Below are 17,512 nucleotides of genomic sequence, written 5' to 3' on the forward strand. Positions count from 1 at the left end.
GCAAGTAACACTGAAGTTAATGAGATAATTAAGATAATTAAATTCTTCAGTGATTCTGCATGTTAACAGCAGGTGTTCATCACTAATGCACAATCATTATTTAATTAATTGCTTAATTATCTCTAACTTTAACTCTGCTTTAGTGTTATTTTAACACTATTTAAAGAGGGTCCATATGTACTCTGAGCAGAGCTGATTTAACTCTGGAGATTTTGCTGTGCAGACACATAATTACTAGAGGCAATAAAATAATGAAAAGGTGAACATTATTAGGAAGCAATTTATTAAATGTTTATTGTTTAATTGTTATTCATTAAACTTATTAAAGGGTTAGTTCACCCAAAAATGAAAATTCTGTCATTTATTACTCACCCTCATGCCGTTCCACACCCGTAAGACCTTCATTCATCTTCAGACCACAAATTAAGATATTTTAGTTGAAATCCGATAGCTCTGTGAGGCCTCCATAGGGAGCAATGGACACTTCCTCTCTCAAGATCCATAAAGGTACTAAAAACATATTTAAATCGGTTCATGTGAGTACAGTGGCTCAATATTAATATTATAAAGTGACAAGAATATTTTTGGAGCGCCATTTAGTGATGACTGATTTCAAACAATGCTTTAGGAAGCATCGGAGATGAATCAGTGTGTCGAATCTGCTGTTCGGAGCGCCAAAGTCACGTGATTTCAGCCGTTGGCAGTTTGACACGCGATCTGAATCATGATTTGACACACTGATTCATTTATGCTCTGATGCTTCATGAAGCAGTGTTTTGAAATCGGCCATCACTAAATAAGTCATTATTTTGTTTTTTTGGCGCTTCAAAAATATTCTCGTCGCTTTATAATATTAATATTGAACCACTGAACTCACATGAGCAGATTTAAATATGTTTTTAGTACCTTTATGGATCTTGAGAGAGGAAGTGTTCATTGCTCCCTATGGAGGCCTCACGGAGCTATCGTATTTCAACTAAAATATCTTAATTTCTGTTCTGAAGATTAACAAAGGTCTTACGGGTGTGGAACGGCATGAAGGTAAGTAATAAATGACAGAATTTTAATTTTTGGGTGAACTAACCCTTTAATATGTTCATTTATTTAACATATTAATAAATGTTAATTTCCCACAATTTTTGGTTCATTTTAAGCAAGCAAATACAGTAATTTTTAAACAAAGTTGAGTTAAATAAAACAACCCAGCAGTTTAGGCAAACATTTAATCCAACCGCTGGGTTAAAACAACCCAATCACTGGGTTTGTCCATTTTCAACCCAACTTGGGTTGTTTTTAACCCAGCATTTTTAGAGTGTAGCATTATTACCTGAAAGATGATAAAATAGGCGATAAAACCCTAGCAAATATATATTTTTATATAACTGCATAGCATCACCCTGGTGACCACACACAATAGCATACTCTAGGATCCTCATTGAATTATTCTAAAACCAAAATTCAGAATACTTTAGCAACACCCTGGCAACCACCTACAATCCATGTCGTAAATTTTGCATGAGAAAGCATCACTAAAATATACTTTCTAATTGTTTGTGTGCTTGAAGAGTTATGGGAGCTGAACAGGACATGGCTGTTCCAGGCCGGAGAGGGGCGTCTGCAGCACTACAGTATGTTCCTGGACGAGACTCAGGAAAGGCTAATCGTTGGTGGAAAAGACATCCTGTACTCTCTCAATCTGGAGCGCATCACTGCCCCTCACAAAGAGGTACATGCATATTTGCATACACGTTCTCAGGCAACATGTCTGTCCAGCATTGTCATCTGAGTGTGTGTGTGTGTGCATGTGTGGTACAGTTTATCAGCTCATTTGGCTCTTGAGTGTAAGTTGCGCAAATCAATTTACGTCTGTTGCTAAATCAATCTCAGCATAACTACACACATACTTATTAAATAAATAAAATCAGCACTCAAGCAAATAGAACACAGAATAGGATTGCAACCATCTGCTTCCCTACAATTTATGGACATTCACAAATCCTTGTGCTCGTTTTTCAGTTGTTGCACTGAAACTGTTAATTAGGGGCCAAGCACTGAAGATGCGTAGGCACCTATTGTAATCATTGCCGTTTTTCTTCTTCTTATTCTTCTTCTTCCGCTCTGGAAGTCTGTGGCAGCCCATAGAACCACTTGAAGGAAAGTTATGAAATTTGGCACACAGATAGAGGACAGTCTGAAATTTAACCACAGCAATTTTGGAGTTTCTAACTCAGTCTCTTTAGCGCCACCACCAAATCCAAAATTGCACTCATATTTATGCTAATAGCTTTTGAACCGCAAGGGCTAGAAACAAAATTCTTTTTTTATCTGAATCCTTGGCTCAAGACAATTCGACAGCAGCACACAAAAGACTTGGTAGAAATACAAACACGGATGCGTGTGTAAATTAATTCCAAACTAAAGTGTCTTATTGCATACGAATTCCCCTAGTGGCAGTCGTATGGAACTTTCAAAATTGTTGTGAAGCAGCTGTTACCCTCTGCTTATTCACTATGGTAAAATGAATGAATATACTGTATCCACACAAACCAAATGACCACCGATCAACATAAATAGTTATGTATAAAACAGTCATTATGGACATAATAATTCATAACCACACATTTTACAGAAATGATGTTTATAACGATTTAGTGCACAAATATTTTTTACCTTAAAATTCTGCATACACATATGGTTTGTTAATTCACAAGCTTCCATACGATTTTAAATTGCAATTGAATGTCTTCCGATCTGTCATTTGTCAAAGACAGTAAAAATTCAGTTTTACTGATAGTATACAGCTGGTCATGTGATCCCAGTATGGTGCCCGTCATGATTACACCAAATGCAATCATTTTAATGAGTCTTGTTATGCACATGATTTTAAACAAATGTGTTAAAAGTACTTTTCATTTCTTCAGGTGTAAAAAAGTAGAAGGTTTCAAGTAGAAAAAAAAATGTTTATTGAACTTGGAAAAGCCTGTTATATAATTATAATAAAGCCAGGATTATAATTAGTGGGTTATAAAGAGCTACAATTCAACTGTAGAGGACTTGGAATTTATGTTTATATTTATGCATTTGGAAAACTTATTTATCCATAGCGACTTACATTGCAAGGTATAGCTACATTTTGTCAGTTCATGCATTCCCTGGTAATCAAACCCCTGACCCCGGAAAAAAGACCACAGGTCAGAAAATATAACTGTGATAGTATTTAGCCAAGTAGAGTAAGAGCATTTCTGTGCCAGAACAACATTACCAGAACCAATCCGCCTGTCTTTGTTTTAGATTCATTGGGCGAGCTCTGAAGATCAGGTGGAGGATTGTTTAATGCAGGGCAGAGAGAAGGTAAATCTGTTATACATTCTGTATATGTGACACAGTAGTATCCTTTTACATGACTACAATGTTTGATGAAATGTGTTAAAAAAACATTCTTAAAGCTTTTATTTATCTCTTTCTCTTTGTCTCTCTCTCTCTTAGCCGGAGTGTGCAAACTACATTAAGCTGGTGCAGCATTATAACAGCACCCACCTGTTAGCATGTGGAACTGGAGCCTTCAGCCCAGTGTGTGCCTATATCAGAGTGGGTCAGGGAACACAGGTAAATCTTATATACTATAAAAAAAAAAAATCTTGAGCAATGAAAAGTTTGTAAGATAACAAAGCTCTTCCAAAAGCTCAAACTTGCTGTGTGACACACAAGAATGTACCTCATTGGTTAGTAAATTAAACAAATTAGTAAATCGTGGCCACGGGGCTCCATAGTTATATAGTTACATAGTTATATAAAATCTAAGTAAATATTTTTATTGGAAAACATAGCAACACTGTGGCTTCTTTTATCATTGAAACCTTGTTAGGTGGAAGTTAGAAGGTGAACAAACAAAATTACATTGACATGTTTTATAACCATGATGTGAGTCACAGTTGTTGACAACAAAGTCTCAGAGATTCCTCAGTGACCACAGCATCTTTGAAGGTTTTTATTGTATCGGAAGTAGACTGAGGTCGCTGAAAATGCTCCGTTGTTGCCTTGGCCTTCTGTCCACTTTTTGACTTCCATTATGGAAAACAATTCTTGAGGAGGTCCTGTTTGTCTTCTGAGGAATGTGAGGTGACTCACAGATGAATTGTGTCCAATGTTGTGCTGTTGTTTGTCACCAGAGACTGTACTGGAAACTACCCCTGTAGTTTGTGACGGTCACTCTCACTGGGTTCCACACATGGTGGAATCATGCAGAGACTCTTGCGATAATTGAAACCAGTCAGAGTGGTAACAAGTTAAAGCATTTAACATCTTAAGACACTAAAACATTGATCGTGTTTTCAGTTCTGAAATCTTTGATTGTAAAAAGATCCAGATGCTGTGTGTCACCGTGAAGTTTAGAAGCACATTTCAGTTTATAAGGCTGTTTGATAACACAATGGCTAGTATTCAGCTTGCTGGAAGTTCGCAGTTTGCAGTTAGAAGGGAAAAAATACTTAAAAGCATGTGGAATTGTATTATCATTTAAGGAATGTTACAAATCTGGTGGTTTAGAAGCACAGATTAAAGAATGCGACCTACATCTTCACTGCTGTGTGGAAAAGTTGAAGGTTCATGCTTTGCATGAGGCTAACCTGCTAATATCAGTACATCAATATCAAGCTTTGTTAATTTGTACTTTTTTGTCTATTTTATGTCCACAGAAGTGTTAACTAAACAAACTAAAATTATTAAAAATGGTTTTCATTAAAGGCACAATCTGTATTTTTTTGCCGCTAGGGATCACTAACCTCTTCAAAACAATAACAAAGGCATAGATTGATGACGCATTGAATGTGCGTGGACTCATGGAACTTGTCATCATGCCAATGGATCTAATAATGTTTATGGGGAAATAATGTTTATGGCCGTGAATCATGGACGCGATTACTAATGAGAGACAGATATCAGTGCCACACTGTCCTAGGGGATATAAAGGAATGAAGACATTTTGTTCTACCAAACTACTTGAACTACTACTAATACAGGTACATTTTTTTGACGAAATAAAATTGTGAGGTAACGCAGCACTGTTTCACTTGGTCTAAAGTTACACTATCATACTAAACTGCATTTGAGTGTGTTGAAAGTCATAATGTTATTCTATGTATCAGTTTGTTGGCTGTATGAGACAGTAAGCAGTAAGGTAGATCAACATTAGAATACCATACTGATGATATTCTAACATTGAGCTATAAAACATTGATTTGTCTTATGTGTCTTACCTGTCTAATAACGTGCACGAGCGGCGTCTCTTTCAAGTCGAAGTTTGTCGCAAAGCTCTTGCCATCTCGAAAACGGTGCACCAATATTGATCCTCGTTTTATTTCTCCTTTTGTCCCATAGTTTGCTTACCATGGTCCATAATGTTTGAATGAAACAACACAGTGTTTTTCTAGACGTCAAAGTCCTTTAAGACAAGTCATTTCACTCAGCGGCCATCTTTTGAAACGCCTCTCGGGCATCATGGGCATTATGCAATCTCTTTGAATGGGGAAACATTAAATTCTCCAAAACTGTTCGCCAACCTTACAATTAAATTTCATATTTGAAATCACCAATGAAATCTAACAACAACCGGCTCATAAATTGTGTTTCTAAACGCTCCAATCATGACAAAAAAACTGTATTTTTCAGGCTGGATCAAGCTAATGTGCATGCGCAGACCTAAACGCGCGTCTTTTTGGAGGCGCGCGTCTGACTGTTTCTATAGAAACCGGTGATTTAACCGGCAGTTAAACTTTGTCATTGCGGGGAAAAAAATTAGTGCATCAAATCTGCCTTTCTATTGGCTGTAAAAACAAATGATTATTTGTATATACAGTACATCCCATTTTTGTATGCTAAACATTCACATTCTTTTAATTTGCTCATACGGGTGTTGTAGGTTTGAGCCTTGATCACTTCTCTCTCTCCCCAACAATTTCCTGTCATTCTCTCCACTATCTCTCTAATGAGGAGGCAAAATCCCATCAATACTAATGTAAAAGTTACAGAAAGTAGTTCTGGCAGCACTTTCTTTCTGAAGCGACTTTAACACTTCAGCAGCCTGGTCTCCTGAGAGATAGACAGAGTTTGTTTTAGTGTGTGTGGCGGGATGTTTTATCATTCTTACTCTATTAAAATCTCCAACCAAACATCCAGACAAGCGAAAACAAACATCTCCATCCTCCCAGGAGAGCCTCAGTCAAATTACAGAGCGGCTAATCACAGAGAAGTGAGCTTTATTTGAAGGAACAGGCTAGAAGAAAAGAGCAAAGAGGAGATGTTTATTTAAAGGAAAGAGGGAATCTGGATTTGTTCCTGTGCCACATCATGGCAGTCAGCCTGCTGTCTTTCTTTCTCTCTACTTCTCAATCTTTTGCAGGTTTAAGGACAGAGAATTCTAAGGCATTATAATTTTTTTTCTCCCAAATTCAGTTTAATTTTTTTCTCTGTTTTAATGTTTACATTTAAATATTAGTAATCAAAAAGCATGTCTAATTAATTAAAATCATGCTCAATTTATTTAAAGTTTAACAAAAATTTAATTTTGCGGGCCATATGAAATATTTTTTTTTTTTTTCAAATTTCATTTTATTTTCTTCAAATTCTTTTTCTGGATTCTATTTAATGGTTTAATTAACTTTAAATAATCAAAAAGCATGTCTAATTAATTGGATTAAAATTGTAAGGAATTTCGTGTTTTCAGTTTTATTTTTTGCTAAAATTATGATTAAGACAAATTTTTTATGGAAATAAAATTAAGGCATAAAACATTAACCATTTAAGTAAGCTTTTAAAATATAATCAAACAAAATTTAACAATATCTGTTTTTATTTATTTTTGGCAGACAAAGTGCTGCACAACAGAGGTTTACTGCTAAAATTAAAACATGGAAGAAAATTTGAGATTTATTCCTTAAAAAAAATCAGTTTTAATAATTTTATTATTATTATTATTACTAATACTTTGAGAAGTACATTTTACTATAAATTAGTAATATAGTTCTGTCACAATTTCTTCAAGTTAATACTTAATTTTTATTTTGACGGGTTGTCGTGACGACCTTTGAGTTTCTGTGTGTAAGGTATATGATATATTTCTCAAGTAAAATGGTGAAATGCTCATGAAGTGACTCTCAAAGCAGCTCTGAAGATGAAGTTCATGTCAAGTGTCATCATATATATATATATATATATATATATAGAGAGAGAGAGAGAGAGAGAGAGAGAGAGAGAGAGAGAGAGAGAGAGAGAGAGAGAGAGAGAGAGAGAGAGAGAGAGAGAGAGAGGACTTCAAAAACAGTTCAAAAACACCACAAGTGTAACCTGTGCTTAAGTATGCACTATAGATGTAACCGCACCGTTCGTTCACACAGATCACTCAGACTTCATATTTACATAGTCTTTTGCAGTTTAATATTCACAACCCTACTTTTGATTTATTCATCCATGACATTCTTTTAGATTCCATGGCTCCGTCTGCATTTTCCACATCACAGAAATCATAGAAGTCCCTAGAATTCCTTTCTCACCTCATTCCCGCTTTTTATCTTAACCAAGTTCAGAGATCAGAACTCCTGGCTGGGAATAGGAAGCACTTCTGGCTCCCTGACCCTCCGGCAGAGGTGAAGGAGAGAGCCACGGGCGTTGTGGGAGCCATAGGCAGGAGATCAGAGCGGGTTTAATTAGAGGAGACAGGCTTCAGCGGGGTGCCTGATAACTCCAGCACTGAGCTGCAGGCCGCCAGCACACGCCTCAGTCTGAACAGCTATCCCCTAAACACTCAGAGACATTAATGAGATGCATACGAGGCACATATGCATCTGTGCACATAAGAGATGGTCTTTGCATTCATATATACACAATACGACAAAGATGGATACAGGTACCTGCACAATTATACACACACTCGGCCCTGGAGTGCGGGGATGACATGATGCAGATGTAGCTATGATGACAGGAAAGACTGATAAAGCTACAGAGACACAGACCAGAACTGGAGGGAGAGCGGGTGAGAGGAGCGTACATGTACATGCAGGCGAACGCCCCTGCACACATTCCTTCCCTAACATCAGGAATCTAAGCACCGTTCCAGCCCTTTGCGCCCATACGCACTTCACCTGACACATCACAGCACACCGTTCCTTCCACTGTCTTCTCTTTCACCAAAACCCTGTGTTTTCTCATGGGATTTACACATACTTATACTGTATACTAATGCACCCACATTATTAACACCTTGCCAGAATAAATACATAAAACTCTGTTTTAAAACCTATTGAGTGTCCTAATATAACATAACATATAACATAACATGTAACATAACATAATAAAAATGTGTTGCATGTTAATCACAGTTAAATTAAAATCTGTTGTAGTTAAAATTTATATTAACATTTAGCCTACATTTGGCAGACACTTATGCAAACGACCTATTGTACATTGTATCCGATTAGATCAGTTCTTGGTTTTCCTGGGAATAGAACCCATGACCTTCCCATTGATGATGCTCTAGTTTACTGTTTGAGGTACAGGAAGACTTTAAATAAATGCGATTCACTGAACTTTAAATGCTGCAGTCTGTAAGTTTTGCCTCTTTGTCGCCATTGCAATTGGAAATTGGAATTTTCATTTTACCTGGGTTGTGCATCGGCACGACTCCTCAGCGCTGATGAATCTAATGTTTTGAGGAGAATGTTTGGGCTGTCAGTCACCGCACTGGTGTGGATACTGTACAGATACTACGTCTTGGAAGTACGACCAAAATAATACGTTTCACCGGAAAATGTCATCTGAAAAAGTAACATGTCTGCCACTTTTGTTCTGACCAAAAGTTAGCTCATCACATCAAACTGTGCAAATTATTATTATTGTTATACTTTGTTCTCAAATTGTTAATGTTAACAACATCAACATTGCGTGACTATGTGTATTTAGTGTGTATTAGTGTTATTTAATTATCATTATCTACCTGTCTTACCTGTACAGCAGAAAAAAAGCAATCTCTGCGTCCATTCAAAACAGATTTCAGGGCACCTTTCAAAAGCCCTGACGATATTTTTATTCTTGTTTTCGCACAGGCCTGGTCGCATTCCCTTTTTTGCTGTTAGCCACTCTGCAGTCCGAAGTCTTTTTTACTACTTGGTGATTAGTAATTGTCAATGATGATGGTCGTCTTTACCATTCTTGGTTACAATCCACCATCAAAATAACAAGCTTAATTATTAAAGCTGCTGTAAAAGAGTCTTCAAATGATCTGCCACCTGCATCGTCTGGGACTTCTTTTTTATGTATACAGACTTGACGTATTGACGCAAAGGCAAACTCGTATTTCCCATGGAAACCTATCAGTACCACTCAAATTAAAAATGATTACAAGCTTACCGTTGTGAATCGGGCTGAGGCAAAGAGATAGTTTTGAACACTGGCTGGATATGTACTTGCAATAATTGATTTTTGATAATTTTTAACCAAAAAAGTTTAAGTACACCTCTAAATTTAATTTCAAAAATAACTTTTTTTTTTTTAGCATTTATGGTAAACTAAAATATACTTTCAGTGTCATTTCTTAAAACTTGAAACATGTATTTAAATATGTATGACCCTGGACCACAAAACCATAAGGGTCAATTTTTTTGAAATTGAGATTTATACATCATCATCACTGAATAAATAATCTTTCCATTGATATATGGTTTGTTAGTATAGGACAATATTTGGCAACTATCAACTTACAACTATCTGAAAATCTGGAATCTGAGGGTGCAAAAAAAATCTAAATATTGAGAAAATCGCCTTTAAAGTTGTCCAAAGTATGTCCTTAGCAATGCATATCCACTCACAAAAATACATTTTTGAAAGAAAAACAAAATCCGCCATCGGTAGGAAAACGGTAGGAAATTTACAAAATGTCTTCATGGAACATGATATTTACTTAATATCCTAATGATTTTTGCCATAAAAGAAAAATCAATAATTTTGACCCATACAATATATTGTTGGCTACAAATATATCCATGTGACTTATGACTGGTTTTGTGATCTAGGGTCACATATTTGTAAGGGAAATATTTGTCGTGGGCATAACTTGTAGTAGGGGGTGTAATTTGTAGGGCCGTGGTTTGTTGTTGTTGTGGGATGTAGTCCGACACACTTCGTTCATATGGATCCGCAAAACGATTAAAAATGGTGTATTATGCATGCCAGGCCAGTAGTTGGCGATGTCACATTGTAAAGAAAAACTATGCACCTATAGTCTGAACGCATAATACGCATGCACATAACGTCACCGTTTTCATGAATATGCTTTTTTGTAGTTTACACAAAGACGATAACGGTATCTTTTTCAAAAACGTGCACTTTGAACCCTGTTTTCAAAAGTTTGTGTTTTCAGGCTCCTAAAACATCATTGTCATGTAAACGAACGGCCAAAACATATAAAAAGTTTTCAGAAAACGGTATTGTGTAAATGCCCCCTCAGTGTCAAGGGAAGATACAATCATGCTTAAAAGGCATAGGCAGCTCACTTGGTTTTGGACCAGACCTTCACATACTAGTAATTCCACCAACACTCAGTTTCGGTATTCTGCAGCTGTCAGTTTCAGGTGAACTCTCACCTAACATTTCAGCCGTCCTAACTATACGCAACACAATCGCTAAACCTCATTCAAATCTGAACCATGTGTCCACCCACAAGGTGTGCATGTGAGTTTGTGTATGTGCATGACTTCATCAGCCTTAAGGTGTGCTGATTATCATGTGAATCTCATACTATTTCATCTCATCTATGCCACAAATGTTACTTCAGGCACATCATCTGCTTAAACAAGCAGATACGCACACGCACAACCATGTGTGTTGGCCACGAGGGCTGATGCCATCGGTCTAGTGATCACAAGACTGTGTTAAGTAAGATTTGTACCTTTACAAAAGACCTTACGGCCCCTCTGCATATACCCTACATAGACCACAGCCAACTTTTATGATTTATACTCATAATTCTCCCATGTAACGGCACGCTTCATAAAATGAAACTGAAGTTATGGTTTTGGCTAAGGATTTATTTCCATTCCAGTTTTGTATGAAGTTAGAGGAGCGAATGATCGAAAAAAAAAAATGTCTACCTGCTGAAAGAGTAGAAGAATGATCTAAAGACAGGAAATGATGGATGGAATGGTGTTACATGTCTGGTGTTTGTTTCTCCAGGATCACACAGTGTGAGAACACATAAATCAAGCTTGTGAAAGCCTGTTTTGTGACACATGTTGTACAGCTTATACTGTCACCTTCTGGTTAAAGTGAGCTTTGCAGTAACGGTAGAGAGAATGTGATTCTTCAAAGGGCTTTTCATGTGGGGAAGGACTTGGATGTGGGCATTCAAATCTCATTTTACCCTCCATTGCTTTACCTGGATGGTATATTTCCCCTGAGATTGCAGGAAATGCAGTGAAGGCCTGTATGTTTTATGATGGAAAGCCACTGTAATATACAATGATACTGATGTGTTAATACATTATACTCAATGATACAAATTGCCCAAAGGCTGATTGATTATTTGCTGTGTTGTTTTTTTCTTCTTCTTGCTGCATTTCTAAGAACTGCAGTTTCAGATTTCTATTTTGTCTACCCTTCTGAAAATACCAGCTTAGACCAGCATGTCTTTCCTTGCTGTTTGCCATGCAGCAAAACTACTGGAGTTAGTCGACCAGCATGATCTTTCTGTTGAAATTGGTTTACCACCTCTTGCTTGTTAGGTTTTTAGAACCTAGAGGGGACCAGTATACAAAATATTATATATGCTAGGTGACCAGATGATATTTTAAGTGGGGATAATGTCATGAGAAAAAGATCATTTGAGAAATTAATACTTTTATTCAGCAAAAATTATCAAATTGATATGTCCTTATGTTCTGATATCAGAGATCTTTATAACCTGTCAAGGTAAAACTGTGGTAACCCAATTCAGATGCTCCATCTACTGTACCACAGTATGTCAGTTTACCCTTATTAGCTGATAATTCTGATTATGTTCAAGATGGACACATTTATAACATAACACCTGATCGCTAGGTTTTCTCAGAGGAGCGCTTTCAATCTCATCTGAAATGTGCAGTGTTGGGGGTAACGCATTACAAGTAACATGTACAACGTAATCAGAATACTTTTTTTGATGTTGCAAGTAATCCATTACAAGTAACATGCATTATGTAATCGGATTACTTTTTGATCTAATGAGTAAAGTAATGCATTAAAAGTAATGTGCATTGCAAAATCAGATTACTTTTTTGATGTTACAAGTAATGCATTACATGAATTATGTAATCAGATTACTTTTTGTTCTAACAAATAATGCATTACAAGTAATGTGCATTATGTAAACAGATTACTTTTTTATTTAATGAGTAATGCATTACAAGTAACATGCATCATGTAATCAGATTACTTTTTGTTCTAACAAGTAATGCATTACATGAATTATGTAATCAGATTACTTTTTGTTCTAACAAGTAATGCATTACAAGTAATGTGCATTATGTAATCAGATTACTTTTTATCTAATAATGCATTACAAGTAACATGCATCATGTAATGCATTAATTGTTAGATCAAAAAGTAATCTGATTACATGATGCATGTTACTTGTAATGCATTATTAGATAAAAAGTAATCTGATTACATAATGCACATTACTTGTAATGCATTACTTGTTAGATCAAAAAGTAATCTGATTACATGATGCATGTTACTTGTAATGCATTACTTTACTAGTTAGGTAAAAAAATTAATCTGTTTACGTAATGCATGTTACTTGTAATGCATTACTTTACTCATTAGATCAAAAAGTAATCTGATTACATAATGCACATTACTTGTAATGCATTAATTGTTAGATCAAAAAGTAATCTGATTACAAGTAATGTGCATTATGTAATCAGATTACTTTTTGATCTAATGAGTAAAGTAATGCATTACAAGTAACATGCATTACGTAAACAGATTAATTTTTTTACCTAACTAGTAAAGTAATGCATTACAAGTAACATGCATCATGTAATCAGATTACTTTTTGATCTAACAAGTAATGCACGACAAGTAATGTGCATTATGTAATCAGATTACTTTTTGATCTAATGAGTAAAGTAGTGCATTACAAGTAACATGCATTACGTAAACAGATTTCTTTATCTAACTAGTAAAGTAATGCATTAAAAGTAATGTGCATTCCAAAATCAGATTACTTTTTTGATGTTACAAGTAATGCATTACATGCTTTATGTAATCAGATTACTTTTTGATCTAACAAGTAATGCATTACAAGTAATGTGCATTATGTAATCAGATTACTTTATCTAATGAGTAATGCATTACAAGTAACATGCATTATGTAGTCAGATTACTTTTTGATCTAACAAGTGATTCATTACAAGTAATGTGCATTATGTAATCGGATTACTTTTTGATCTAACGAATAAAGTAATGCATTACAAGTAACATGCATTACGTAAACAGATTTCTTTATCTAGTAAAGTAGTGCATTACAAGCAACGTATTATGTAAACAATTTTCTTTTTGATCTAAAAAGTAATGTATTACAAGTAACATGCATTACATAATCAGATTACTTTTTGACGTTATGAGTAAAGTATAAAAAATGTGCATTACATAATCAGATTACTTTTTTTGATGTAACGAGTTAAGTAATGCATTACAAGTCACATACATTACATAATCATTACTTTTTTGATGTTAATACAAATTACATTCTAATAACAAATACATTTATTTACAGTCAAAAAAGTTTCTGCAGATAAAGTATTTTCAAAAACAACAGTCACAGTAATAGTATGAACTGGAGCTGAAATATAGCTATTGATGCATGATGTCCACTATAGTGGACAGATGATTAATCAGAATTTTCTGCCAATCTAAAATCAATACTTGGAACATTTTTTTTTTTTACCTGCAAGAGTCTCCTAGGATAGAAGGAATGGATGGATATTCTGGAGCAACTTGAAATTTCTTGGTTTGGAGGGGGGGGGAAATAGACATACAACAGCTTGCCACTTGGTTGCAATGTATAGGATGATGCACTAGGGTCCACTGTAGATGTTGATGTGCAACTATGCCATCAAAACCCATGCATGCATATGTAAGAAAATGCTTTGTAAATAGCTGTCCACTGTTGTGACCTCTATGCATGAAAGGGTTAAACAATAGTGTGTGTGTATGACTTTTACATATGCTTTTTATGTTACATTTAGTATTTTGAAATTACCAAGCTAGTCCACATAACATGGTAAACCTGTGTGTGTGTGTGTTTGTGTGTGTGTTCTAGCAGGAACGAGAGTTCAGTTTGGAGTCTGATCACATAGAGAGTGGCAAAGGAAGATGCCCATTCCATCCCAACAGCCCTTCAGTGTCCACTGTGTACCGTAAGCATTCATCCATTCTTGCAGCTTCAGTCTCCTTCAATCCTCCATCTTTTAATCTATTTAATATTCTCTCTCTTTGCCCTCCTTTCGTTTACAGCCAAATATCTTTCATCCCATAATTTCTTTATTTATGTGTAGCTTCCCCCTTCTCCTTTTCAGCGTGATGTTCAGAATGTGTGTGTTCTCGAGTTTTGAAAGGAAATAGAGTGCATTCTGAGCCAGGGGCCACTGAGCACAAAAGCTCTTCATAACACACTTCAGCTCGAATTCTTCAGAGCGCTCATTCACATGGCGACAGGGGTCTGATTGAGAGATGAATTTGATGACTTCCTTTCTGAGAGCAGCTGCAGACTTTATTCAGCTGGACTATTAATTTAGTCTCTCCCAGTCGGCACCAGCATCAGGATCGTTCATTATAAAGAATGTTTAGATGCTAAATTGATATTGCCCTGCCCCTGTAGATCATTACTTTTTGACTTATTGGATGTATTACTCACACTGGTGAAAGGGAGGCAATTATTTACTAGTGTCTGCAGTGCCACCTAGTGGTATCTAAATGTATGACAAAATGAATACCAAAACTATTATGCATTAGTGTTTAGCAACCATTGTCTGTAAATGTTGAGGTATACGCCTACTGTTGTGAAATCATATCATTACTGAACTGATTTAAGAACGATATTAAATGATATTTAATAACGTTATACATTGAAAACTGCTTAAATTAAAGGGATAGTTCACCCAAAAATCACCCAAAAGTCATCATTTACTCACCCTCAAGTTGTTCCAAACCTGTATGAATTTATTTCTTCTGCTGAACACACTAGAAGATATTTTGAAGAATATGGGTAACCAAACAGGCCCAGGGCCCCACTGACTTCCATAGTATGGAAAAAAAATACTATAAAAGTCAATGAGGCCCATCAACTGTTTGGTTACTGATATTCTTTAAAATATCTTCTTTTGTGCTCAGCAGAAGAAAGAAATTCATACAGGTTTGGAACAACTTGGGGGTGAGTAAAGTATCACAGAATTTTCATTTTTGGGTGAACTATCACTTTAAAAAAACACTTTAGCTTAATACAACAAGACTTCCATGATTTCAATCCATTATACTGATTTTTTTCTCTCTCTGTCTCTTGTAATTTATGTTTGATTGACAGGAGGGGAGTTGTTTGTTGGCTTGTACACTGATTATTGGGAGAACGATGCTGCTCTATATCGTCTAGGCAACCACAGCTTCATTAGGACTGAAGTGGGTGACAGACAGCAGCTGAATGGTGAGAGAAAACTAAAACTTAACCAGAATGACTAATTTTGTAAGCCGGGTTAAAAAAACAAAACAAAAACATGCTGGTTGACAAGCTTTGAAACATGTCAACCTAGAACTAGAGTCAATTTAATAGTTAACAGTTAAGTGGGTATTATGTTATGAGAAAAAGATAATTTAATAAAACTTTCTTTCAGATTTTTAATTTAATTTTATTTATCTTTAAAGATATTAAATATTAAATATATTTAATTTTTGTTAAATTATTATTTTTAACATTATTATTATTATTATTATTATTATTTTGGAAAAATATACACTAAGGTTCAAAGGTTTGGGGTCACGATTTTTATTTTTTTTTTTAAGAAATAAATATTTCAGCAAAGATGCATTAAATAGATCAAATAAGTATTTAAGTTTTAATAATGTTTCACATTTTATTGTATTTTTGGTCAAATAAATGCAGGCTTGGCATAAGAGACTTCTTTCAAAAACATAAAAATGTTTTATGCAATATTGCAATATTATGCAATATATGCAATATTGTGTGTTACATGCGCTTTTTATATTATATTTAGCATTTTGTAAAAAATTACCAAGCTAGTCCACATAACTTGATAAATGTGAACCTTTTAGATATTTGGATCCCCAAATATGATCATGCTAAAATTTAGATATAATTTTACATGCATAAAGACCCAATTTATACTGTGAAAAAATTATATTATAAATAAGTCTAAAATATTATTTGTAAAGTTTATCATATTTTTTCTACATACTATAATGCTGTATTGTTCTATTTGTTTATTTATTATTCTATTATTCAAATATTTTTATTTGTTTAAATATTTATGTTTTTTGTGTGTATTATTTATTACAAATTTCACTACAAAAAGAAACTATATTAAATCTATTTTAACTGGCAATGCATTTTTTATTATTATTTAAAAATGTTATATTGTTAAATTTCTTTATTTTTTTCGGGAAAACAACAACAACAACATTTTTTACTGCCACAAAACAATGGATATAAATGTATATCTGCTGGATGCAAAAAGATTCAAGAGTGATGTACAGGCTGCCCTGTGTGTGGTTTAGAGAGGCCTGTGGCATCCTGCTGTGAGCTGGTTTAATGTTTCCCTTTGCTGTATATCTCCTCCTGCAGCCATACGGGAGCTCTGGCCTTCAGCCCAGATCGCTACGACTGAGCCCAATGAAAGTGATGATTTTACCATGCGTATCACTGTAGCAAAGCTTGTGCCCTCATCGTGGGTGCAGTTAGCACATCAGCTCCACGCCAAAAGATAAATTCAGAATAGTGTACTACAATACTACTACTACTACTGTTTTTGCTATGTGTATACTGTGCATAAAATTAAACTGTTCTGTATATATGGAATACATACTTCACCTTCAACAATTGTGCATTTAAGTACAGATAGTTTTGTTTTAAATTCTAATTGGGAGATGCATGAATAAACCTTTTGTCCAGTTGCAATGCACAAACAGCCTATGTTAGCAATGTATTATTGTAATTTTACCGTGCCTGTGTAGGTTTTAACACACATTTCAGTGTGTATTAAAGGGTTAGTTCACCCAAAACTGAAAATTCTGTCATTAGTTACTCACCCTCATGTTGTTCCACACCTGTAAGACCTTCGTTCATCTTCAGAACACAAATTAAGATATTTTTGATAAAATCCGATGGCTCAGTGAGGCCTGCATTGACAGCAAGATAATTAACACTTTCAATGCCCAGAAAGGCACTAAAGACATATTTAAAACAGTTCATGTG

General features: G+C 35.1%; 1 protein-coding gene across 1 annotated transcript in view; it reads left to right on the top strand.

Moving 5' to 3' along the window:
- The first annotated feature begins 1,573 nt into the window (after positions 1–1,573).
- sema3e (sema domain, immunoglobulin domain (Ig), short basic domain, secreted, (semaphorin) 3E) overlaps positions 1,574–17,512 on the top strand; it is a 34,416-nt gene continuing 18,477 nt past the window's right edge. Inside the window, exons 1-5 of the mRNA XM_067389203.1 lie at positions 1,574–1,726; positions 3,292–3,351; positions 3,487–3,606; positions 14,351–14,447; positions 15,611–15,727. Of these exons, the coding sequence (XP_067245304.1) occupies positions 1,631–1,726; positions 3,292–3,351; positions 3,487–3,606; positions 14,351–14,447; positions 15,611–15,727 (490 nt within the window). The 5' untranslated portion in view covers positions 1,574–1,630. The remainder of the gene's footprint in view (positions 1,727–3,291; positions 3,352–3,486; positions 3,607–14,350; positions 14,448–15,610; positions 15,728–17,512) is intronic.

The sequence above is a fragment of the Chanodichthys erythropterus genome, chromosome 7 (assembly GCF_024489055.1).
Source record: "Chanodichthys erythropterus isolate Z2021 chromosome 7, ASM2448905v1, whole genome shotgun sequence".
NCBI classification, from domain to species: Eukaryota; Metazoa; Chordata; class Actinopteri; order Cypriniformes; family Xenocyprididae; genus Chanodichthys; species Chanodichthys erythropterus.